This window comes from Sander vitreus, chromosome 6 (genome assembly GCF_031162955.1).
Source record: "Sander vitreus isolate 19-12246 chromosome 6, sanVit1, whole genome shotgun sequence".
Taxonomy (NCBI): domain Eukaryota; kingdom Metazoa; phylum Chordata; class Actinopteri; order Perciformes; family Percidae; genus Sander; species Sander vitreus.
In genome coordinates, this window is record NC_135860.1 from 28,351,383 (window position 1) to 28,378,620 (window position 27,238).

The following is a 27,238-nucleotide window of genomic DNA, read 5'->3' on the forward strand; positions in this document are numbered from 1 at the left end:
TTTTTGCTAGGGTTTAGGCAGTATGTGGCAGGTAAACAGATGAAAACGTATTGTTTTTTCGCAAACACAATTTCTTCTCAGTGACTGCAGCTAAATAAGTGTACATTCTCCCTCCCACCCACATTCAATCAGCTCACACATTGTCTATATTGTGGGCTGATGGACCACAAGATTCAAATCCAAAAATGCCCTTCGTTTTTCGTACTAGAAAGGCATTATCATACCAGCTGATACATTCATCATAAACAGGCCATGACAAAGGCAATTATATAAAACTGTGAAATAAAAACTGTACAATGAAATACAGATTCATGTTAAGCCTACAAGACATAGGCCTACTCAGTAAAAGGGAAAATAAAACACTTGTTGGATGTTGTACAAAAATCCCAAACGAGAGTAAGTTCTGAGTTTGTTTTACATTCAGCCTACGGCATTTTTTATAGGTAGTTATTGGTAGGCTACTGTCTTTTAAAATATGCAATGACATTGGAAGCACAGATCCGAGAGAATGAGTGCACCTCTCCCCATAAAGCATGTATCAGCATGCCAAATGAGTGAACAAAAAAGTTATAAATGAAAATGTTTCAACTGCGTTTCCGGACCTGTGAAACTGAGCGGGCGGTCGTTTGTAACTCAATTCGTTAAAAGCATATACACCTCCCGCCCGGGCTGTCAAGATTATGAAAACGCGCTAACCCTGGAGAACCAGGAAGTGACAGCAGTTGGTCCCAGGCAAAACAGAAACAGCAGTGTTTATCGAGAACCGCGGAGTGCAAAAGACGAGCGTCTACTGAAGACGAGCAAATATTGTGTATTTTGTTAGACACGGTTAAGCTTTCCCAGCTGTTTTAAAGTTTTAACGATGTCTTTTTTTACAACCGAGAGACAAACACCCACCAAGTGGGTGTTATGTGGAGTCGTCGTGCTGTCCCTCAGCTTTGTTAGCCTGGGGGAATGCCAAACATCTCCACCACCACCACTCCGTAAGTTACACTGTAGTTCGGAAAGTACAGTCGTTTTTACAGTTGACAAAGGTACCATTTTGCATGGTAATAAGATACTTTAATGTCAATGTATAAGTAGGTTAGTACGTTCGAGTTAGCTAACTAGTGAAATAGTATTTATTTATTTTATTTATTGATTTTTTTTAATACGTAACTGTTTACAATAGGGTAACGTTAAGCTAGTTGACATAACGTCTGTTTATCTCTCTTTTCAGCCTGCTCTAATTTCAAAAAATGTGACACTTGTGTTCCACATGCCAAGGTAAGGTTGCCAAAAGTACTGAGCAGGGATGCAATGTAACTAAGTACATTTACTCAAGTACTGTACTTAAGTCCAAATGTTGAGGTACTTGTATTTTACTTGAGTCTTTTCTTTTCATGCCACTTTCTACTTCTACTCCGCTACATTTCAGAGAGAAATATTGTACTTTTTACTCCACTACATTCATCTGTTACAGCTTTAGTTACTAGTTACTTTACACATTAAGATTTCTGCACACAAAACACATGTAGTTTATAAAATACGATGTTTTGTTAAAAATTAAACTAGCCAACAGTATAACGTCCTACAAGTCCAGCTGAAATGATTAGACCATTAAACACACAACTGTTTGGATCCTTTACACTTTCTACAATGGGAGGAGAGTTCTGCTTTGAGTACTTTTAAGTACATTTTCCTGATGATACCTACATACTTTTACTTGAGTAACATTTTTAATGCAGGACTTTTACTTGTTACAGAGTATTTTTACAGTGTGGTATTAGTACTTTTACGGTACTAATAATTTTAAGTAAAGCATCTGAATACTTCTTCCAGCGCTGGTGATCAGAGAGCAGCATTTGAAAGATAAGAGCCGACCTTTGCACGAACATTCCAAACTGCTGTCATGAATCATAATTTTATGATCCCTTGTTTGTTTGCGGGTGAACCTGCAACACACATGACTAAAGATCCACTCTAACCGCCAGCGCTGGTAAACTCAGTAAAGCAGTAGTCTCACATTGCCCTGGCTAGTCCACACAGCGTTCCAGTATAGGAGAAAAAACGTGCTGTGGTTTATTGGCATTTGTTTAAACCAATCACAATCACCTTGGGCGGAGCTAAGACGCACGGAGCCACGGTGCCTCTGCAAAATAGCCTCTGGAAGGAACTTGTTTTGGGGATGGGATGAGGAGGAGGGAGGGACGAGCTAGCTAGCCTCATTTTGTTTGAAAATAGTTTGAACGTCAACAAGAAGTGGCGTCACCCAACATCACTTAGAGCACCTTTTAAGATCTTAATAGAAGCATATGCAGAGGGCTGATCTCTGTGTTTTGTCTCCACAGTGTCTGTGGTGCTTCACCACCAACAACTGCACCGAATACCCGGTGAGCTGGCTGCTACCTCCAGCGTCGATGTGCCCGTTGGCCCAGGCCCGTTGGGGAGTGTGTTGGTGTGAGTTGATCAGTCTTATTACGATGTGAAAGATGGTCACTATGCGTGCTCTTCTTTCATTTGCCACTTTACAAGACTGCAATTATTGTCCCACTTGTGTTGTAAAGGGGTGATTCTCTCTGGGGGGGGGGGGGAATTGTATTAGGATAAGCATGGCAGTGAGCATGATCGGTCTGCGTACAGTAAATGAGTCTGTTACCAAAAGTCACACAAATCTATGCATTAACCTGTTATGTCGGACAATTTGAGAAACAGATAAAGCACCAATTAGCAAAACTGGTTAAAAAAAAAAAGAACAATATTAATATTTCAGGGAGTCCGATACAGCCTGACTTTGGAGATAACACTGAGATTTGCTCTCATATTCAAGTTTATGTTCTGCTTGTAAATTGCTCTTAAACACATTCAGAGAGGCTATGAATTGCTATTTTATTCTCAAGTCTTGTCATTTTGGGGCTGGCTCAAACCTCTTTGGGGGTTGGCGCCAAAAATTCCTCCTTTTTGTAGGAACAACCCAGACAAAATGTCAAAATGCAATAAATATTCACTTCATTATGTATAACACCCGCAATATGTAATAACACACATTTTTGTAATAAAAACCGCAACCCAATGTGTAATCAATTTCTCCGCATGTTTTTAACAAATGATTACGTAATGTGGCAGGGTTTTTTTTTTTTGTTTTTTTTTACGCAAATGTTATACGGTGCATTATTTAATAACCAATCAAAATGGATGTCTTTACTCATTTTCTAAAACATTGTCCTGTTTATTTTATACTACATTAATTACATATTGCGTTCAAGGTTTATATTTCATATACATACATGTATTACATTTTGACATTTTATTACAAAATGCATTGTTATTATATAATGCGTTACAGGCTACATAGGAGAAGGAAAGGGGAAATGTAGACAGTGCATGTGGTGGGGGGGCGACTGGAATGAGGAAGTTGATGTCCTGGTTCATTACTCTGAAGATGTATTAGTTAAATGCCATTTTAACATGCAAAACGGAGATCATAAACAAATACAATAACTTCTATATCAAATGCACGTGTGCAGTTGGAACTCCTCAAACAGCGGTGTCAAACTCATTTTCACTGAGGGCCACACTGGAAAAAGAGAATCCCATCAAGGGCCAGACACGTTTCAGGGCTCGACATTAACTTTTTGAGGCACTTGTCCTTTGTACAAGTACATTTACGTTTCACTTGTCCATGCACAAAAGTCACTTGTCCGGGTAAAGATTTATCATTTTATAATTTTTTTTTGTGTGTTTTGCTAATGCAGAATTCGAACAAACCGTTGAAACCATCCAAACACTATTAAAATTAATAAAATTGAGTAGAAACAAACGTGTCCCAACAATAGATTTCCCCTTCAACAAGAAAGAAGGACCTCCAGATTCATAATACAAAGTAATACGTTGCACGGTGCAAGTGGTGACTTGAACTTATATTATATTTAAAATAAAAATAATTTTGTAGACATAACCATGGATTTTGCCACTAAATGTTCTTTCTACAATTTCACTTTCTACCCGACAGAGGCTGATTTACCAAGGGATCCTTTTAAAAGGTGTAGCTACTTTACAGTTGATTGTTACCTGATATTTAATCCGGCAAGTCGCGGAGCTGAGGTTTTACAATAACTGACTGAAAAACGAGCAGCGGAATAGTAACGTTACGGCTCGTTTTCTGTGAACGTTGTGGCGACGGGGTAACGTTAAGGTGGAGTTAGCAAGCTAACGTTAGCTAACTAACACCGGCTGGCTGGCTGGCTGGCTGGCTGGTTCCGACCGTGGTTTTATGCTGCATCGCTTACAGAGAATGAGCTGAACAGCTAGTGGTCTGTCCGACGTTAGCGGTCTGTCCGACGTTAGCGGTCTGTCCGACGTTAGCGGTCCGTCCGACGTTAGCGGTCAGTCCGACATTAGCGGTCCTCTGACCCACTGCCGCTGGGTCTAACGTTAACAGTCCGCTGCCCTGGATTGTGGGGAAGAAATGTATTTGTTTCAAATCGGTAACGTAGACGTAATGATAACGTGAAGTAACATGGCATTTTATTTTTTTATTTGAGTTTTAACTTGTCCACTGGGGTGAATTTCTCTTCCACTTGCCCTACAAAAAAATCCACTTGTCCCGGACAAGCGGACAAGCCTTAATGTCGAGCCCTGCGTTTAATGCGTTTCATTGAAAAGTCAAACATCTTTGACTGTATTACCACATGTCGCTTTTCTACATTTGTGTAGCTTTTTTCGGCACTTCTGTCGTTTGTACCGACTTTTTGTGGCTTTCTCAGACGTTTTTGTCTCATTTTTGTCGACATAAAGCCCTACAAAATTCAGCAAAAAAGTTCCTTAGCCATCATAGAATTTAGTAGGGCAGTGTATTTGGGTTACGATACGTATCACGATACATGGGTCACGATTCAATGTAGTGCAATATATTTTGATACTGTACGTAAGGCGATATATTGGGATTTTTTTAAAGTATAATTTTAGGAAAACTAATATTTAAAAACAGACATGATGTTCATAAAAGTCAAAGAAGTTTACTTTAGGTAAACAATTCAGTACACAGAAAATCAAACTGCCAGTTTGGGATTGTGGTTCACAGGTTCTTAGTGAGCTAATGTTTATATGCTAAAGTAGGCCAAAGTTCAGCCATAGCTACATTGTTAGCTTCTAGCTAAAAGTCAGGCACTGTTAGGCACTGTTAGGCAGGGACACTAGTGGTGCGTCTCAGCATAGCCATCTAGCGGTAGGGGGTTTAAACACTACATAAAATTAAAAAAAAAAAATCAATAATTGCCTTTCTGAAAATGTATACAGTATTGCAAAACAAAATATCGCGATACTCAAGTGTATTGGTTTTTTTTCTTACACCCCTAGAATTTAGCAAATCAAGCAAAACAGTGATAACATTTTTTACAGCAACCTGTTTCACAAGTGCAAGAATTGCTGCTGCTCTCTGCTTCTGTGAGAATTCATCAGTCTCAAAGTCGCCAAATCTGCCAAATTCAGCTTTGAATGCCACGTAATTGCAGTTTGAAAAACATTTTCCCGTGTTTTTGGTTTGGCGCATTACTAGGCGGGCCAAAATCGATCTGCGAAGGGCCAGATTTGGCCCGCAGACCTTGAGTTTGAGACATGTGCCTTAAATGACCTAGCTCTATGAAAAACTGGTTAGTTAGAGTTTAGGAGGCAAATAGCTGCAGGATGGTTCTTCTAGACAAACACTGGAGTGTTTTCGCTGATAGGCACAATTTGCAAAGCTAGATGAGAGGAGTCAGCCAAAACCTGTGTTCCCTTCACTTCACGTTGCTTCAATGTCAACTTATGATCTCATTCCTACGGCATTCTACCTGCTTCCTCTTTTGCATGGTTGATTTTCTGTACCAGCTTCATAGAAGAGAACCATTTCCTCTATGTGCACACCAAAGCATGCCTAGTAAAGTAGGTACAGAAATGAAATAAAAATCAGTGACTGGCAGGGAGTTCCTCCTAATGGCTGAGTAGCCAGCCAGATGGAGAAAGTATCCAGCTAAGGGATTTTTGTGGTTGCAAATCTTTGGGTGAAGTCATTTTTAACCAATAAACAAATCTTAAACATGTGTTACACATTTTTTTAAAGGCCCAAAGCTCAGTTAATTCACATAAATACAGAGTGGCCCTACTCAAACATTTAAAACATAAACTGGATGATGTGTAGGGGAAATAAATATAAATATGCAAGTAAATTAAACAAAATAGACATGTCATTCATCGGCAAATTTTGTCCGACTGTGTGTCGCAGTTCAGCAGGTGCTGCCTCGCTGCCCGGCGTGTCCTACTTCATAGACTCCGGCTCGCTGTGAGCTAGCTGGATCTCCGTCACGAAGGGAAGCCCGCGGTGCTCCATACCCGCGCAAAGTCACCGGTTCTGGGTTACTGGACTACAAAATGCCGAGGCCCTGATGGAGCTCCAGGGCCTGCAGCTAGCCACGATTCATAGGACTGAAGACCTTGGGGTAGATGTTATATAAGTGGCGTGACGAAATTGAAACTGTAAATATACTTTTAATTATGCCGAAAGTGAAGCTAACTAGCCGCGATCTGTAAACATAGGATTGAAGGGACAGTCGCAGCTAACGAAATCCCTAGCTAATGTTCACAAAAATGCATTAAATTTAAATCGGACACCATTGTTGGCTTTATAAGACGTATAAGTGGCATGACGAAATTCAAACTGTAAATATACTAAAGTTATGCCGAAAGTGTAGCAACGATCTTTTCCCATAGGATTAAATGGGACACATAGCCTAGCTTGCAGCTCCGGAGCACCGCGGAGCACCGCGGAGCCCCGAGCCCCGGTCATCCAGTAACCGAGAAACGGTGACTTTAACTGGGTATGGAGGTTGCGGCTTTCTCGTCAGACTGTGTGGAGCTATTAAAGTCCGACACGTCTTACTAAATTTGCCATTAGCCTATGTATAGTTGATTTCTCGCTTAAAAAAGTCTCAGAAGTGAATTTAATAACGAAATAGCCCGACAAACAATGTATAACTTTGCAGTGTCTGAAATATGAGACCTGCTGTCTCGTCTCCAATGTGTTTCTATGGGGTTTTCTCAAACCAATCAGCGTGCAGCTCATCTAAATATTCATGAGCATACCATATTTGGAAGTAAAGTTCTTGTTCCAAATAGAGCCATATTCACAGGGTAGTTAAGGGCCTAATAAAATAGCATTCAGGCAATTTTCAGCCCAAACAATGTTACTTACCCTATTAGGAGACCTTAAGGAACAGTGTGAAATACCCTATATAATCATTCTATCACCCCTTTAATGAACATCATTCAAGCCATTGCCAAATGAGTTGCTACAAAGCTAATTAGGACTATCAGCTCCACACAACTCTCTCTGGATTTCTCACTATGGCTGTGTTTAGAACATGGTGTCATCCGGCGACTTGAGTGAAGATAATGACCTCTTCTGAAGAGTCCATCATGTTTTTTTAATCCTCAGTGTCCTCCTTGGCTACTAGCAAGTGCGTGGAAGAGGGGTGGGGGCACGTGCGCGATCACGGAAGGCTTGTATCATGTGGATGCAACAACAGTTTTCTTGTCATTACTTAGAATTCCTCATGGGGGAGACAGAAACTACGCACTATAGCTTTAACACTCAAGTGTAAATGAAATGGCCCAGTCAGGGTTTATGGCTAAAACTACCTGGTGCATGGAGCAATGCAACAGAAATGTTACTGAATGTAAAAATAGTTTCCTTAGTTTTTGTAATATAAAATACATCCTTAACTTGCACCGAGGCTCATCAGAATGAAATCATTTTCACATTGATCAGAGTAATCCCAGAACGTGGCCGGGTTGGTTCAGTGGGTAGAGCAGGCGCACATATACTGAGAGGTTTATGCCTCGATGCAGAGGTCCAGGGTTCGAATCTGACCTGTGACGATTGCCTGCATGTCTTTCCCCTCTCTCTCCCCTTTCTCACCTAGCTGTCCTGTCAAAGATTAAAGGCGGAAAAGCCCAAAAAATCATCTTTAAAAAAAAAAAAAAAAGTTATCCCAGAACACAGTCATTTATAGAGATCGATTGATAAACAAGCATTATCCGCCGGGTCCAAAATTGGCGAATAAAATTGCACAGGAGTAAAATAAATCAGAAAAATTCTAAATTCCACGTGTAAATTAAGCCAAGTTATTGCACAGGGAACAAGGTAGTTTTTACTTCCATTGTTGTTGAACCGGGTTACTCTGAACCTACGGCCTGAGGAGAGTGTATCCATTTTAAAGTGAAGGGGGTGGTGTGGGTATTCTACACAAAAAGATCACTTTACAGGAAATAAGACAGAATGTAGTTTCAGTCATTGATGCCATAGATAGTTTTTAGCTCAACTGTTGTGGATAGCAGACTATAGAATCAATACTAACAGAGGTATGGGAAGAACATTTGAATGTTTTCAACGTGCCTTAAGCTATATATGGAAAGTTGTGGGATTAAAGTCCTTAAAGCCACAGTGGGAAACCTAATCGTAGCCTCCTAATTACTACAGAAGAAGGAAGTTGCTGACCCACAATGTCCCTCAAAGAATCAGGAAACTTGTGTGCATTCTTTGTGTCACTGTGGTTACCTAATTACTGCTGCTAGTTCAGGTGTTTTGTCACTGACTTGGCAAAGTGGTGTTATTACTTTTAATATGTTTCCAACCAAACTGATAAACAGTTATGCGGCTGCTGAAGTGGTTTCGGGCGACACAAAGGCTCATCTAAACAAGTCTTGATTGATGTCCCGGTTATGATTGATGTCCCGGTTATGTTTCACTCTGTTATGTTTTCCCTGGAAATGAAAGTGAAGCGTGGAGTTTCATCATTGCACTATAGTGACTTGTAGTGTTGCCCAGGCGTCAGCAGGGGGCACCATCGCCAAACGAGTTGAGTTGATGTTTCCATTCAAAGGAAAGAGGCACCCAAAGTTTCAGGTTTTGTTTATGATATGACCTCCGAACAAATGATATAATCAAATGTTAATGATTGATCTTCTGGTTTGATTCAGTGAACTTTGAAGCCTTGATCATTACCCTGGCTGTCGTGGGTGGAGTCATCATCATCAGCATTGCTGCATGCTGCTGCTGCTGCTGCTGCAGCTGCTGCAAGAAGCGCCAATCAAGGTAAAGTCAAATGACAAGTCTGTGACACTTGACTAGTGCAACTGTAACATATATATGTATATATTTTAATAGATATAAGTATAAAAAGGATGTTTCAGTTACCACAAAGAACTTAGACTATACAGATCTGCAGATTATTCTAGTTAGAGACCAAAAAGCACGATCTCTTCAGGGGGTTCAGAGGTGATAATGCAGTCCAATGCATCACTAGTCTATATCGACGACTGTTAATTTACGGGATAGTTCCAGCACCCGCCGGAAATTGCGCCGGATGTCCCTCACTTTTCGCTCTCTTTGTGTTGACTGTAAACTCCGGTCTCATCGAGCAACATTAACCGGAACCTCTCAGCAACGTTACACACTGAACATGTCAAGTTTTAAGGAACATTTGGATGGTGCAACAAGGCAGGCCTGCTTGGTTCTTTCGGAGAATGATTGTAAAGATTTACAAAGAAATAGGGCATTTCCTCTCTAACTGGGAGGTTTTGGGACCGATTGGTGGGATTGCTGTGGACAAAGTACTAGGGCTGGGCAATATGGAGAAAATCAAATATCACGATATTTTTGACCAAATACCTTGATATCGATACCGCAACAATATTGTAGTGTTGATCATTGGTGCTTTCACAAAATATTTTCACAATGAGATTTTTGATGGATAATCATCAGTAATGTGGAAATAATGACTAAGTGGGTTACAGTTACAAGTAACAGTTACAACAGTCTGCTAAGTTCAGAAAATGACATCACTTTACTGTAATGCAGACTTTAAAACCAGGAAAAGACTATCCTGACAAGCCAGACCCAAATCAAGATGTTGGGTCTGGGAACTCACCATTGGCAGGGCTCAATTCGAGGGGCGGGAGAAACGGTTGTCTTTCAAATTCCCTCTGAACTCATAGCCAACCAGAGCAACCCTAGTTGATAGGTTAAACTTTTGCCGTATCCGCTCGGCAAAACTCCAAACACATCTTCCTTTTTTAAGAATGACTTCAGTGCTTAACTCCAAGTCTTCCAGAGTCACGGCCGAAGCCGATTCCAAAGACCGTTGTTCGCCAGCAGCAGCAGCCATCTTCTTTGTTTTCAAGTAACAGGGAATTCACGCAGAACCGTTGCAACTCTGCCGTCCTTATGTTAAGCCCTCCCACCGACTCTATACACGATGTGATTGGCCTGACCAGAATTTGGGTTTTCCAGCTCGCAAGCCAACGGAGAGTTGCTAGACTGACATTACATTTGCTGCCGATAGGGTGCGTCTAGATTTCTAGACTAGGAAAAGACAACACTTATGCCATATTACTATATCCAACATTTAAGTCTCATATCACGATATCGATATAATATTGATATATTGCCCAGCTCTACGAAGTACACCCGGAGATACACTGGTAAGAGCCAATAAGGTTTAACCATGTATCCAGCTAGTTTAAATAACTCACGTTACTGTACTGTGTCAACAGTTAACTTCATTTCATATTAAATGTGGCGTTTTCTTTTGCGGGGTGCAAATGTTCCATCAAAACAAGTTCCTTCCAGAGAATATTTTGCAGAGCCACCGTCGCTGCGTCCGGAGCTTAGCGCCGCCCAAGACAATTGTGTTTTTTATCCAGGAGTGTTTGCTCCTGTTGCCAGACCTTCCTCTGCAGCACTGTGGAGACAGGTCTGGCAATGCGAGACCAACGCAACACCAACCCTGACTATCACCTCATGACTGTACAGTTGAGTCAACAACTCTTTGACACAGTGTCAAGACAAACTGAACAAGGTACGCCTCATAAAGATAGGATATATTGTAGTTGTTGTAGGCAAACTTGGTGACCTTAAAGCGTTAGATTAACATTTTAATAAAGGTGGCAGCCATGTCTGTGAATTAAAGTTCAGTTCCTCTGTGACATCAGCTCTGTGCTCAAATAAAAGGGAGTTCTTAATTGCTTTGTGGCGAACAACTGTCGAGTGCAGTGAAGTTCTCGAGTGGAGCACCCATGAATCAGGGCTACATTCACTGTTTCTCTTGTAGCTTCATAACTTCAGCTTCCTTTACAAGACAACTGTGTGTGTAGTGCTGTCATTGTGCTGCAGTGAAATGAAAATGTCGTGTCAGTCCATCAACTGCAGGCTGGCCTGTCACACACTGACAGTCCTGTGGGTGTTAGAGTTGCGTTCATGTCTATCATCTGTCAGAAGAAAATGGGATCGAGAGCATGCCTCACACACACACACACACACACACACACACACACACACCAAACATTCATTTAAATTGACCCTGTGGTTACATTTCCTAGAGGCAATTTTATTTTGTCACCTGCTGATTGCACAGCTTCTTTTACATTAGTAATTCCATTATCAAAGGTGACGCACATTGTTTCTGTAGAAAAGCTCTGTTTAATTTTGAACAACAGTTTCCTTTTGTTTTTCAAGCTGCACAGACAAATCAGGAATCAAAGAGTTGTCGAGCTGTGTGAAAAGAATATCCCTCAAGTAAATGTGGCAATATGTAGATGTACTGTATGTCATTTGTCACATCCGGATGAGTGTGTTTTTGTTGTTCTCTTGCTCTGTAATTCTGACATTGTTCACGCCTCCTTTTGCCAAGGCCGGATGGAGATGATGAGATATTTGTCAGGAGGAGAGAGGAGATCAAACAGCGCGCTGAGGAACGGTAAAAACATATTCATTCATTCATTCATTCATTCATTCATTCATTCAACCTTTATTTCTCCTCGAGATCATTGAGGGGCCGCTCTCATTTACTATGTCATCGAGTCAAATTACAGAGACAAAAACAGAACAGCAACATAGAAAAGAACCATCATAAGAAAAAATAGAAAGACACTAAAACTTTCTGAATTGAAGAAAGGATTTGATAAATAAATTAGGATAATAAGGATGCAAAAGAAAGAACAATTATGTAAAGCAAGTAGAAGTTTGCAGGTTTAAAACCAGATTTCCAAATTGTCCAAAAGGCACAAGTGAGTTGATTTTAAGGCAGTGCTGTAATTTGTTCCAGGAGTCAGATGCAACGTTAAACAAAGTTCAGAGCGAGCTCGTGGAACATGAAGCAAAAGCCTGTCAGCAAAGGGAGTCTGATAATGTCTCTCTGAATGACAGAGAGGTTCTGTAAGGTAGTGTGGTAGTTTTCCAAAGGGAGCCTTAGATCAGTGGTTCCCAACCTGGGGTCCGGGGACCCCTCAGGGGGGCGGCAAAGATCACAGGGGGTGCGCAAGTCTTTATCTGGTTTGATGTTGAGGTTAAAAAAAATAAAAAAATATTTGCACATGTTAAACAAATTATGATAATACACTAGAATATATAATTTACACAAAAGTCTGTATAAAAACTATGTATTTTTGTTCTCGCTTAAAATTGTAGGCAGGCTACTTAGTAGGCCAAACCTCCGGGACCTCTTAACCTGGGACCCTTGCTGTCATCAGGTCAGCTGCTAGCCGCTATCATCCCGCCACGGCATCACTGTTTTATGAATGAAACATGGCGGAAAAACGTAAAAGTGTTGATAACTCCTCTGTATCAAAAAAGAAAGTAAGGCTCTATCTCGAGAGTTACCTCAACTTCAGTTTTGGAGGGGGGGCTCAGCTTTTCTTAGACATAAGTAGGGGGGGGCGCCAAGGAAAAAAGGTTGGGAACCACTGCCTTAGATCACTTCTTTCATGGAGAGCAGACAACCCAATACTTTTCATATAAAATACAACGATGTGTATCATAGACGTGAGCGGTTATGAATCTCACGGTGAAGTGATAGACTGAGTCCAGCGGTTTAAGCTCTCTGCTCCAGGCTTAAAGGAGCAGTGTGTAAGCGATGAGGTAGCAGATTGCAACTAGCAGAAATATGGAAGTTTTATGGCCATTTGGATCCACATCTGTATCAATGATGTGCATAGTGATTTGTGGAGAATGGCTACACCCTGGGGATATTGGGGGGTATTGAACCCAATATAGATGTGTCTCCTCTACAACGCCACGGACGACGAGAGATTTATTTTTTGAGGCAGAAAAACATAATACGACATCACAGATCTCTTTTTAAGGACAACGCCAGAAAAGAGGAAGCATGGAGTTTAATTACAGGAGTGCCTGGAGTGGAAGGTAGATACTAGCTAATTACAGGGTCTCTTAAAAAGTCTTAAATTCGCTGAAGAATTGGGTTGTAGGTCTTAAATATATTTAAACCGGTCTTAATTTTCCTACGTCCATGTAACGCTGCCTCTAATGCTCTTTGAAATGTTATTTTGTAATCCGTGGTGTTGTAGTTCTTTCTTTCGCTAGTCCAAATAGAATTCGGTGTATATGTACGGATTGTTATTACTCTGAATACATTTATTTACTTTGCAAGTCCTTTTGTGACTTTGCATTTTGTACTTTTATGTCGTGATATAGGTCTTAAATTTCACTTAAAAAGTCTTAAACTTGACTTGTTGAACTACAGAAACCCTGTAATAAACACGGGATTGTTCTGTAAAGTACTTGTAGAGACGATGTAATCTGTGAGTCAGGCAGCAAGACGCTCCATGCCGGAGACGCTCCCGGTGTAGTATGGCGGAGGACGGAACAAAACCGCGGCGCAGCCAAAACGCAGTGCAGACGTGCCCGGTGGAAAAAGGCGGTTAGAGGTGAAGACAGTGACCATGAACTTCCCTGGTTCGACTCAAGCTGCAGCCCTTTGTTTTAACTCTCCCCCCCTCTTTTCCTATTAATTGGTAATTATTATTTTTTTAAGATTGTTCTTTGGGCATTTCTTAGGCCTTTATTTGTGTAGGACAGCTTAGACTTGAAAGGGGAGGGGGGGGAATGACATGCAGCAAAGGGCCTCAGGTCGGAGTCGAACCCACAGCCGCTGCGTCGAGGAGTAAACCTCTAAATATGGGCGCCCGCTCTACCAGGTGAGCTACCCAGGCACCCTTACTTGGTAATTTTCATATGAAAAGTTTTATTATAAGACCACAGTGAACTAAATCTAGCTAATAATGCTAATACACGTGTTCATAAATACTATCAAACTAGCTGTATCATCATATCAAACAAAGAAAATATTAGACTAAGAAAATGACCTAAAGATCTAATAAGTTTTTGTCAACCGCTTGGGTGTTTTTGCCTCATGATATCCCAGCTGGTCCTACATGGGATTTCCTGCAAAGTAATAGTTCATAGTCCCCAACAAAAGGGCCCGTTGTATGTTTGGGAATCAAGCAACTGGTGTGTGTGTGTGTGTGTGTGTGTGTGTGTGTGTGTGTGGCCCCAACAAGTCCGTGTCCCAGAGGAGGCGCTCCGTGTTCCTCCACTCGCATCCCAAAACACCAATTGGATTGTCAAGGCTGAGCAGCTGCTCTTTGGTAATGCACTCATAAATAGAGAGGGCTACTTCCTGTGGATTGCTCTCCACTGTCAAAGAAACACTGTGCTAGTCACTAAATTGGTAGACCTGGAAGCCTTCCTCTTCCTGCACCCAATAAATGTTTGAGCCTCATCTTTCTATTTAGTGCCTGTGCTCCCAGTATATTCATCCCCTGTGATGGCTGGCTGATGTGTTAGCAAGGCAGTCGAGCAGAAACAGAGTCAGTAACTGGTTTATCATCATCACTTGCAGTGCTGGGAACACCGGGGTGTGTGTGTGTGTGTGTGTGTGTGTGTGTGTGTGTGTGTGTGTGTGTTGATTTATCCAACCTCCTATGAGCTTTTCTCTCACGTGCCACAGTGTTTCCTGCTGTGAGCATGATCAAATCTCTGAAGTCGGAGTTAGTGCAGTGACCTACATAGATGCAGTTCACGTTGTGAACAGGACTTTTAGAGTACATCGGACCCATCATGGGAGAGACTAGTGCCTCCAGACACTGCTGCCTGGACCCCAGCGAGCCAGCTCACAGCGCTGAACCTTTATCGTCCTCTGAGCCCGGGCTGGAGAGCTGCCTGGGGAAATCATTAACAGCTCCTACGAGAGATTGACCCATTCAGCTTTTTTGAATGCTAAGTGATGCTCTGACATTGCCATTTAAAAACCCCACAGAATTAAAAATGTTCTCTTTGGTATTTTTTGTTACAAGTTTGCTCTTATCAAAGTAGGAATCCCTTTTGAAACTGTATTTACACCACTAAAACTCCTATTGATATCCAAGTCATGAAATTATTTTCATTAGCAGCTCTTTGACCTTGCTGTTAGGCCTTCTTAAACTCCGATTAAGGCGAACGTACAGTGGTGTCATTTGGACACGTTCATGTATGTTGCTTTCCTACTTGTACTTCTGTGTGTTTTCGCTAATCCAAAAGCAGGGTTACATTTAGGAAACCACATTGTCAAGAAAATTTGAAGAAAACGGAAATCATTTTTACCCCTGTGACCGTAAACAAATCACTATAACCGTGAAAAACAAAATAAAGTTGGATTCATCAACATGAATGGACAGTACAATGATAAGACAATAGTAAGTGCCTTAAAGTGCTCATATTCTGCTTTTTGGCTTTTCCCCTTTCCTTTATTGTGTTATATATCTTTTTTTGTGCATGTTATAGGTTTACAAAGTGAAAAAGCCCAAAGTCCACCCCAAAAGGACTTACCATCTCCAACAGAAAACACTGTTCACAAACTGCTCCAAACAGCTCTGTTGTAGTCCAGCCTTTACTTCAGAGACAAACGTGGTCACTTTGTAACACACGTTATAATGCTCAGCTAGCTGCTAGCATGGCATTCCCTCATGCTCTGCAACTGACAAGCTAGCAGTGCTTACTGCGCATGTGCGACTTCCAACAAAGATGGAACAGAAGTGAGATGCCTCACTCCGTAGCTAAAACGGAGAGCTCAACACACAGGGTGAAAAGAGGAGCTGCAGCAATGTGCAGTACAACAAAAATATGGTGTTTTCTGAAAATTAAACCATGTAAACCTATTCAAGGTCAGCTCTAATCGTTGAGATTTGGTGGGTGTGTATGTTGGCTACCCATACAACCCTTCTCTGCTAAGGTTGCAAAGATGTTTTCGTGCATCTCAGCAGAAGACCTTTTTCCCAGCGGCAATTTGGGCTAGTCTTGTAGGAAAAGCGCATGTGTATTTAGTAACATTAATGATGGCTGCATTCCACTTAGTAGTAGGACTTTACCTTTTTAGTTTCCCTACTTCAAAAGAAAGCGGCTTACTGTATAGCCAATAAACATTCTCCTAGGTGGTCCCAAACCCTTTTTTTCATTCCCCCCTTTGGAAACCAAAAAGGGCGTAATGGATGAGACCTAAATCGATTGAATCTTCATCAACCAGTAACAATACTGGGGAAACTAGTGACAAATAGTTACATTTAAATTGAATAGAACTTGCATGTTTCTTATCTTGTGCTGTGCCATTGAAAAATGCATGTTAAATTTAGCCTAACTGCTACAAAGTCAAAACACGGAGTTCTCCCTTAAAGTGTAACTTTGGTATTTTTCAACCTGGACCCTGTTTTCCCATGTTTTCATGTCTGATAAGTACAGCGTTTTTTGAAATTGGTCCAGTATTAAGCAAGATCGCTGCAGTCTGCAGCGGTGAAATAAGCTGCACTGTAATGTTAATACACACCTTAAATTTCACTAAAAGTGCTGTTTGTGCCACTGACAGGCTCAGATTGTAATACGTGTCTGACAACATTATGGAAAGGATTCCAACAGAGGTCGGTAATTAAACAGTAATTTTATCATTGGAAAACACACTACATTGAAAATTGACACAAATTCATCCATTGACGTTAAAGTATGCTGGCTCTATACACACTAAAGGTATTGTTTATTTAAATGGAGTCTGGTGGGTTTGGAGATGGCGATTTTAGGGCCGTTTAATGTTAAACAAAAAGGATCTTACTCTTTAACAAAAAGGTTATCTCTGTAAGGATCCTTTCCATAATGTAGTCAGACACTTAGAATAATAATCTGAGCCTGTCAGGGGCAAAAACGGCACTACAGTGGATGCAAATTGACAGTGTGCATTTGCCCCATAGAGTTAAATTGCAGGTTACTGAATTCTCTCTCAATACTGGACCAATTTCAAAGATCTTTTGTTCACATTAGTCACTCAGACACCAATTCATGGGACAATAGGGTCCAGGTTGAAAAATACCAAAATAACTCTTCAGTCAAGAAAACGTGAAGTCTACCTTGCTTTTAAGTTTACCATCAATATTATATGAATAATATTAAATCAATATTGAAGTGTTTGACTGATTTGTTTTAATGAGCATCACCTGTTTTTCTCTTCCTTGGTCAGAAAAAATCTGTCCATCTTTAACTTGACATCAGAGCGCTCTTTATTTATAGTTCCAGTCTTTCTTTTTTTACACAGTTCACTTGTCGGCCCCTGCAATGCCTTAAGCAACCAGTGGGACACATGTTTAATGGCAATAGTGCTTCACAAATGGCTGCCAAGTTGGCCACATGGACGCAGATCACTGATTATCTAGCGACAAACGAACGAGCTAAACAACAATGTCTGAATATAGTGACGAAACCTTGAAGTCAAGGAGCAGAACGTTCAACATCTTCTGGAAATGAAGCTCTCTGTTGCCTTCAGTTGTAGCTCAGCATTTCCATGGATGAGTGCTGGAAAAGATTCCATCCTTTCCACTTCCCTTTTTCCCCTCTTTCTTCACTTCCCACTTGTTGAACGCAGCCATATCTATGTAGACGGAGTGTGTGAACATGTCAGTCAATTAGTTGCATATAAGCTGGCAGCAGGGTATGGGGGACAGATGGCAGGCAGAGCTCAGGCGCCCTGATTGCTCACAGATTACTTGGCAATAAAACACCGACTGATTTACACCAGCTTTTTGTGCAGAGAGGAATTGAAGTGTGAAGGCCCTGTAAGGCCCAGATCACAAAAACTTCCTCCCAGGCTTTTGTAACTTCTCAGAAAGGCTGAGTTATGGACTGACAGCAGGCCTGTTGCTCTGTTTGGGTTTCACTGCCATCTAAATGCAGTGAAGTCTGCAACGAGTGAAGGTCTACAACGAGTGAAAATATGACTTAACACAACCGGCAGACTGGTGGGGTTCGTGGTGTAAAAGGAAAGCAGACCAGCCACAGAATGTTGTGGTAATAAATACAACATGCGATTTAAGCAACAATTCAAAAGCTAGTCTATATCGACGACGTTCCACTTCCGGGATTGTTCAAGTTACTTTCCTCTGTCTTTGTGTTGGCGTTCTAAACTCTGGTGGATTTCTGAGGACTATGGTTAACTGCTCCTCAGATCTCTGCAGGGTAAATCCAGACAGCTAGCTAGACTATCTGTCCAATCTGAGTTTTCTGTTGCACGACTAAAACAACCTTCAGAAGCTAAACTAAAAGTCCCCTCTTCTGATTGTGAACTGTCAAGAAAGTGATATGAAGACAGAGTCCTTTTAATTGATGTGTATTTTATTATGAAAGATAATTTGGTAACCATCACAACATGAATGCTCATTAGCAAATCCACTACATTACCCTGATACATGCTTGTGTCCCTTTTGATATTTGGAGGTTTTGTGCTGATGATGTTGGATGACATCACTCACATTGTCCAGTGAATGTTACCTGTAAGTCCATGTGACTTCAGGCCCTATCTTGAACCCGGCGCTGCGCAGCTCAAAGGCCAACGCAAGTGTCTTTGCTAGTTTCAGAGCGACGCAGTTGTCAATTTCCCATCCAGTGCCCATGTCGTTTAAATAGCAAATGCACCTGCGCCCATCTGTGCACTCGTGGGCGTGCTGGTCTTAAAGGGAGGTGTGTTCAGGTGCATTCTTGGCATATTGCTATCTTGAGGCAGCGGAAAGTGATCGCACCATTGTTCATCAAAAACCTGGTCTAAAGTCAATAACGCAGCATTTCATTGTTATTTTAACAGCGCATCAGTAAATACTCCTAGGCTCGTGCACAGCACGTGCACCCTATGCTTGTTACACACAAGCATAGGGTGTTGCAGCAGCACACAAACATGCAGAAGATTAAAAATAAAAATATTACAATGTGAAATCGTATTATATGATATGATCTGCTCGCGCGCTTTCACTTCACGCACGAGCAGATCAGTTTCTTCTCCTGAAAATCTCTCCTTCCTGCTCAGCAAATCCTCCATCATAATAGCAATGTCCAAACGCGCCTGGCTTTTAAAGGGAACGGGAGATGACACTCTGATTGGTTTATTGAATGTTACACCCAAAACACACCTATGAATTAAGTACAACCCTTTTGAACCATGCCCCTGGCGCACAGACCCTTTTTTCCACCGTCAAACTAGCAAAAGTGCATTCGGACACGCCCTAAACGCACCTGCACCAGGCGCTTAGATCGTTAAAATAGGGCCCTAAATGTTGGAAATCCTGAATGCTGGATTCATTCGTTAAAAGTCAGTGGGAACGCAGAATGGACCGGAACTAAAACACAACAATGACATTTTTTTTTTTCCTTTGGCCGGACCAAATAAACCAAACTACAGGTGTAAAAGTGAAATATTTTTTTCTGTGAAATAACTTAACTTTGATTTTTCTTCTGTTTCTTTACAGGAACGTGGAGAGAAAGGCAAGGCACGATCAGATCCGCAAGAAGTATGGTACGTATGAATCTTGGTCTACATTGTACTACCATTAGGGCTGTCAATCGATTAATCACACGAGTGTTCACAGTTTTTTGTTGTTGTTTTTTTGTGGCATTTCCGCCTTTAATCATCAGGGCATCATAGATATGGAAGGGGAGAGAGAGGGCGAAGACATTGCCGCAGGTCAGATTCAAACCCTGGACCTCTGCATCCATGAATAAACCTCAATATACAGTATGGGCGCGCTCCACCAACTGAGCCGCCTGGGCGCCCATGAGGGTCCATAGTTAACTCACGATTAATCGCAAATTAATCACACCTTCTTTATCTGTTCTAAATGTACGTTAAAAAGAATATTTTTTCAAGTTTTTAAGTGTGGTGGGCTATTTGAGACTCGACTACTCCATTGGTAACTCAGTTCACATGGACAGTACATGCAGATAACTTTAGGGCGTTTTCACACATACCTCATTTGGTCCGGACTTTCGGACTTTTCAGTTTGATCCGAACCAAAATTACAGGTGTGAAACCTCCCCGGGACCACGGTCCGGATCAAAAGACCAAATTTTGGTCCAATAAAAAGAGGTGGTCTCGGTCTGGACCAAACTGAACCATGGTCCGGTTCATTTATAGTGTGATAGTATTTTTTTGGATGGTTCGGACTTTCGGACCAAATACAAGAAGCGCTGGCAGAGAGCAAAAGAGCAGCAGCAGTCAGTAGAAGAGATCAGCAGTCAGTAGGGGAGATCAGCAGTCAGTAGAGGAGAGTAGCATTCAGTAGAGGAGAGCAGCAGTCAGTAGAGGAGATCAGCAGTCAGTAGGGGAGATCAGCAGTCAGTAGAGGAGAGTAGCATTCAGTAGAGGAGAGCAGCAGTCAGTCAGTAGAAGAGATCAGCAGTCAGTAGGGGAGATCAGCAGTCAGTAGAGGAGATCAGCAGTCAGTAGGGGAGAGCAGCATTCAGTAGAGGAGAGCAGAGAGCAGCATTCAGTAGAGGAGATCAGCAGTCAGTAGGGGAGATCAGCAGTCAGTAGAGGAGATCAGCAGTCAGTAGGGGAGAGCAGCATTCAGTAGAGGAGAGCAGCATTCAGTAGAGGAGAGCAGCATTCAGTAGAGGAGATCAGCATTCAGTAGAGGAGAGCAGCATTCAGTAGAGGAGAGCAGCATTCAGTAGAGGAGAGCAGCAGTCAGTAGAGGAGATCAGCAGTCAAACTTACCGGATCAAATGTATACAATGTAACAAAAACATGAACCTTGGTTCGGACTTTCATGTGTGAAAATGCCCTTAGTCTTGTGGAGAGAACCATCTGGAAGGACTTTGAAACTCAACTTGCCATTCATCCATCTCTGCTCAAGGAGCTTTGTTTCTGCTAGCCACCCACTTCCGTTCATGGATGTATTAGAAGACCTGCTCCCGTTTTGCGTCTCGTTTCATTTCTAACATTTTCAGTTGGGGGCCACTGTGCTCCTAGTGAAAAAAGTTAGTCTGGAGCCCTGTGAGATGTATAAACCTGCTGTACTTGAGTTGATCAGGACGTCCCACACAGTGCCTCTCTGTTCTGTTAATGTCAGCTTTGTCTCAGATGCATGTTGAATTGGTTTCAGATTTTCCAGGACCTTGTCATTGACTTTCATTTCCTTACCCTGTGCCAGCAATGCATTATTCAGCAGTGCATGCCTTCTGTCCTCAAGCAAGGCAATTCGGGTCACATATAGGTTACACTAACTCCTGTCTGCTTAAATCAATCGAAGCATAATTTATCTTTCAGTGGTGTCAAATGTAAGTCCCCTTAGACTGTGAGCAGAATGCTACAGATCACTGAGGCAACAGACAAAGGGTTGTCTTTGGTATCATAGCCTGTACCATCCAGGTCTGTGTGGAGCAACAGTGACATGCTGCAAGCCTGGCACTACAGTCAAAATGGGGCAAAATCAGATTAATCAGTAGTCACCCAGTGCATGGGGAACTCTGCAACATGAGTTATTCTCCCTCTCCAACAATTTGGTATTAATCAAACAGTTTAAGAGCACAAACAAATGGTGGATGGCCAAACTTGGGGCCACAAACCAATGGGTGAAGTCACTGCTATATATATATTTCACCCTTCATTTTTTCAAGCAAGTCATTGAAGGAGACTTCCAGCCAATTTTTACATTAATCTTGATCACTATAAATATGCGTGCACTTTCGATTGGAAAAAAACCCGACCCGAATCGATGCAGGTAACGCGGAGAAGCTGCAGCTACGTGTATGAGCTTCCGCTGAGCTAAAACGACATTTGTCGGGGCAAGTTTTAGAGTGCCTTTGTGCCTCTTAACAGACATAAAATGCAATGAATATGTCTGTGCCACATGAACAGGGCCCTTACGTGACAACAAGATGCGTTTTCAACTCAGACATTGTTTAAATTCACCTACCCTGGTCCCTGTCTCCATCCTGCCGGTAGCTGCTAGCTGCTAGCTGCTGTCCGGTGAGTGTGTTCAGACAGGCTTCTGTGATAATCATCCCGACAACAATCCACGGTGCAGCAGTGGTGTGGCTCTGTCCTCCAGAGGACAGGTCATGCCTTTGCGACGAAAACCTGAAGTTTATTCCCCCTCAAAAATAGGTTATTGAGCACTGTAGTGGTTATGACCATATCAGTGACTATGTAACTACGTGGAAACAGGCCAAATGATGTCTGTGGCTTGCACAGTGATAGCGTTAGAGAAGGTAGCTGTAGTCTCGCGCTGAAGTCCCGTTGTAGCAGGAAAAGGGAAACTGTGCAGATCGCTCCGCACTACTGTTTTTTTTTTTTTTTTTTAGGGGGGAATAAACTTCAAGACGTGATGTGACCTGTCCTCTGGAGGACATAGCCACAGCACCGCCGCTCAATCAATTCGGGTCGGGGTTTTTTCTGTCGAAAGTACACGCATATTTATAGCGATCAAGATTAACATAAAAATTGGCTGGAATTCTCCTTTTTAAGAACAGGTTCTTATTTACAATGGCAGCCTGACAAGTGGAAAAGCCACTTAGGGGAAAGGTAAATAAAATTCATACAGTTTAAATGACATAAAGTACAATTCTAAATACAACACAGACAGCAGTAGACAGGTATACCGAGAGGAACACACGTGTACATGGGTGAGTAAGAGAGGGAGAAACCATACAAATAATTAGCTGGAAAATGATGATGTGGAGAAGCACCTGCATATGTCAGGGAACAAGGATGCTATGGTGCTTTTGAAGGATGAAAATGGAAATGAGTTTGTCCAGTTTAAGTCCTTTGCAGAGCATTCCAGTCGCGAGTGGCGGCAAAAGATGTGAGGCCAGAGCTGGTTTTGGGAATGCTTAATTATAGATGAAGTGAGGACCGGGTGTTGAATGTGACAGACTTTGGCTGCAGCAGGTGACATAAATAAGGAGGTGATCGGCCCAGAAGGGTCTTGTAAATGAAAGTGAACCAGTGAATCTTACGGCCAGTGTGAAGGGAGGGCCAGTTGACTAGTGAATAAAGGGTCCAGTGGTATGTATTGAAAGGGGCATTTGTGGCAAACTGGCTAGCAGAGTGGTAAATAGTGTCAAGTTTTAATACAGTGCTTTTGCAAGCAACCCTTTTATATAGTGTCACCATAATCTGGCATAGGTAGAACAGTCAGTTGAAGGAGAGTGAGAGTTTGGCAGAAGTGGTGAAAGTGGAGCGGTTTCTGTAAAGGAAGCCAAGTTTGGCCTTAACCTTAGATTGCAGCTTTGAGATATGGATGGAGAAGGCTAGTATTTTTTTATACAGTGTATGGTTAGCAGTAGAGATCCACAATTGATCACAATTATATCGAAATCGCAATATGGACTAGTGCAATATCCTAATCGCAAATGGTTTGACAGTATGTGTCAAACCATTCTGAATGAAGTACTATGGTGCTGCAGAGACGTCCCGGCCTACAAATCCTATCCCACAGACTAAACAAATCTGATTACAGTGTGATTTTTGAGAGGATCCTCTCAAAAATCACACTATAATCATTTTAATTTTAATATTTTTTAAAGAAAATGAGAATAATAAAACGAAAATGATCATTCCCTCCAATATTGTGAATCGTATCGCAATTGCAATTAGAGATGTTCCGATACCGATACTGGTATCGGCTCCGATACTGCCTAAAACGCTGGTATCGGTATCGGGAAGTACTGGAGTTTATGCACCGATCCGATACCACGTAATAAAGCCCTAAAGAAATTCTACGTTAAAGTAGTTTATTTATGTTCTTTTTCCGTTATAACTGACTGTCAAACTGGATAATAAAAGAACGTTCTGTGGCATTCATGTTTCACAAAGAGTTTAACCTGAGCCAGACCGACAACAAAGATAGAAATAATATCACATCCATACAGGGATAGTAGTATACAGTTCTTAAAATATATGACACACTGGTATCGGATCGGTACTCGGTATGGCCGATACGCAAGTTCAGGTATCAGAATCGGTATCGGGAAGCAAAAAATTGTATCGGGCCATCTCTAATTGCAATATCAGTCAAAATGAGACAATTGGATATTTTTCTCATACGGTGCAGCCCTAGTTAGCAGTGAATCCCCTGGCAGCATGTCTGAGCTAAGATGGCAGGTTATGTGGTTTTTGTGTACGGACAACCTGACAGAGTGATGGATGGTGGTCTGTTCCTCGGGCCTCCTGCTCTCATTAGTTTACTTCCACAGGGATTGCAGACAAGACTGAAACTCATTCTGGTCTCTTCTGTAAAACACAATCCAGAGAGCTGCATTACAGCCTCGGTGGGACTAAACAATAGTCTTGTTATTTACTTAAAGCGCTGCCTCGCTGACGTTGAGGATCGTTGAAGGCTTATGAAATCGTTATTCGGCAAAATGAAAAATAGTTTTATGTCACTATCATTTAAAATGATATAACAAGGGATGTGCTGAGTTGTAATTACAGCACCTATAAACAACAACTCTAGAGCTTATTACATCTTGTTTGTTTATGGTGTACACGAGCTGAAAGGTTTTGGGGGGGGTCACATGTTGGAGCTGTTCTTGTTCTTTAACACCCCCCCCCCATGTAGCACAAGTAGGCTTTATATTTCATGATTACTGCTTTACGTCAGATCGTTAAAAGATCTCGACATTTCCAAGGGCACTTGAAGGCAGCTCCATTCCACCGGGGGGGAGAGAGAGAGAGAGAGAGCTTTTGTTGTTGCAGGAAACAGTCAGCTGTTCCACAAACTCCCGGGCAGTTCAGAGCTTGTGTTTGGTGTTTTAAAACCTTTCTTGTGGCAGAGATAGAGGCAGTGATGTTTCCTGTTTCCTGTGCAGGACTCTCACACCGCCTCAAACCATAGCTCCAAACACTACGACAAGTCTGCTCTCCGTTACATGACTCACCACCGCAGCGTGACGTAGCGTTGACTTTCTCCAAAAGTTGACTCGGTCTCAACTTTTCGCCGAAGGCCCGCTGCGTTTTTATTTTTGTTTTTATTTATGTTCTGCTCTATCATCACTTCCCATTTCATGTTATTTTCCCCAGTAGGATGTTGGGTGGGAAAAACCATGTTTTGAAGAAAGTGGCTTTGCTTTTTCTTGTCGTAATCCCAAGCTGCCCTTGCTCCCGCCTTCACCACGGACTAGATTAGATTGACCGTCAAGAGATCCACTATTGATATTTCCCAATATAGTCCTGCAGGGAAAACGTTACTTTTACTGCGTAGTAAAAATCAATACATGCATTGCTGTCGGTAATAGATAGCGAAATTACGTTTACTAGTGCAATAATTAGTTATTCTAGTGCAATAAGGGCAAAGGGAAATTGTATTCATTTCTTTATTTCAAAAATGATTTCAGAACATGTGTTGTTTGCTGGGGTTTGTTTTGTTCAGGTTGTTTTATTTAGTTTTGTCTCTCTGTGTCTTTCAAGGCACTGTAGCAGATTTTTCTGTTAGTTCCTGTCGATTGTAATCAAGAGAGTACACATTGAATTTGATACCATTTAATAACCATCTCATGCGATATTTTCGGCCAATATTAGGCATTTTCCAAACTATCTGTATCGGCATTTATAAATGAATATTTAAAAAATAAAATAAAAATGGACGAAACACCCTTCAACCATGTTCTGAGTGTTGGCGTTGTATAGTTTGTCCACCAGAGGGCGCTCTACAGCCTCCCTGTTTAACCCTTTAAGTTTCATATCTTAAGTTTGTATTTTTATACATTTTAATATATTTTGATGTTCCCCTGTTCTGTTGTGACAATAAAACAAGTTTATTTTTAAACTGCATTATCGTATTATTTTAGTGAGGACTCCTAAATACCTACAAATAACTAATGTTAGGGAAATCTGTTTATGTTTTGTTACACGTTTCTGGATTTTTTTTTTTTTTTTTTAAATATATATCGGAATATCGGATTTTTAAATCACCAAATATTTGTATCGATATCGGCCTTAAAAATCCTTTTCCGGTCGAGCTCTAATCAGATTTTTAAAGATGCAAGAATAGCTCTGGTGGATTTTCCAAATGACTTTATAAAGGGCATGTCTTTGGAGTAACGGGGTCTACATTTGAGAAGCACTACTTCAGAGGTCCATGGAGAGAAGCAGAAGAACGCAGCATCATGTCCCCTGATCCGCCATGAACTTGTGTGTTTTCTTTTGTGTCCACACTCTCCGCCTCCCTCTGTCCTCTGCTCAGGTCTGATGAGTGACTCGGACCACCCATACAGCAAGTTTGAGAATGAGTGAAGCAGCTGCGCTGGAGGAGTTCCACAGGCAGCATGTGGAGCTGGCGCTTAGTTTCAGCTTGAGTGATGCCGTTGCTCACGCAAACCGCAAAACAATGAGACAAATGCTGCTGAGCGCCCCTCGTTCAGACTGATCCAATTCAGACAGAAATCAGCCTTTTACATTTTATTAAACAATAACACAATCTTTATTCCTGCTGAGGATGCAATGTTGTGAGTTGAAGCTTGTTTTAAAACTTCCTTCAAAGTTCTTTTGCCTTCTTTCTTCATGTGGGTGATCTATTTTTAAATGTTGTAGTTTCATATCAGTCTTTGCACTATGTACATATAGTATTGATTTAATAAAAATCCCAAATATCGATTGTACCCCAGATGTGTTCTGTCACATGAATAAAATTACCTATCTTTCAACAACAAGGCATTGTTCATTTCTTCTGTAGATTGGAAATAGTTTTGTTGTCCGGTAGTTCTGTTTGCAGGGCATCTGAAGAGTTTTTGTGACATTTTGTAGCTTTTCTCTGCAGAATGTTAAGAAGTATAGAGTTCAGTGGCGCAGATACACAGGACTCCTCTTTCGGCCAATCGGCACCTACGTTTTGGAGCACAGTACCCGCCATGAAACGAGGAAGAAGTGCTTGCCTTGCCTTGACCCTGAGACTGGCGTGAGCCGTGTGACCACCATGGATTCGGCTGGGACAAATACGGTAATGACAATTTAACATATATCTACGATCTAACGTAGGTGCTGATTGGCCGAAGAGGAGTCCTGTGTATCTGCGCCACTGAACTCTATCGATCGGCGCTTGATTGCTCTTCCTTCATCCTTCAGTCTACCCGGATGTCTGTCACAGT

General features: G+C 41.6%; 1 protein-coding gene across 1 annotated transcript; it reads left to right on the forward strand.

The window, feature by feature from the left end:
* Positions 1–696: 696 nt before the first annotated feature.
* LOC144520018 (pituitary tumor-transforming gene 1 protein-interacting protein) lies at positions 697–26,803 on the forward strand. The gene is made up of 7 exons (XM_078253607.1): positions 697–983; positions 1,220–1,266; positions 2,331–2,439; positions 8,995–9,109; positions 11,706–11,771; positions 19,621–19,667; positions 26,338–26,803. The coding sequence occupies exons 1-7, from the start codon at positions 863–865 to the stop codon at positions 26,385–26,387; spliced, it is 555 nt and encodes a 184-aa protein (XP_078109733.1). The 5' UTR covers positions 697–862; the 3' UTR covers positions 26,388–26,803.
* The last annotated feature ends 435 nt before the right edge of the window (positions 26,804–27,238 follow it).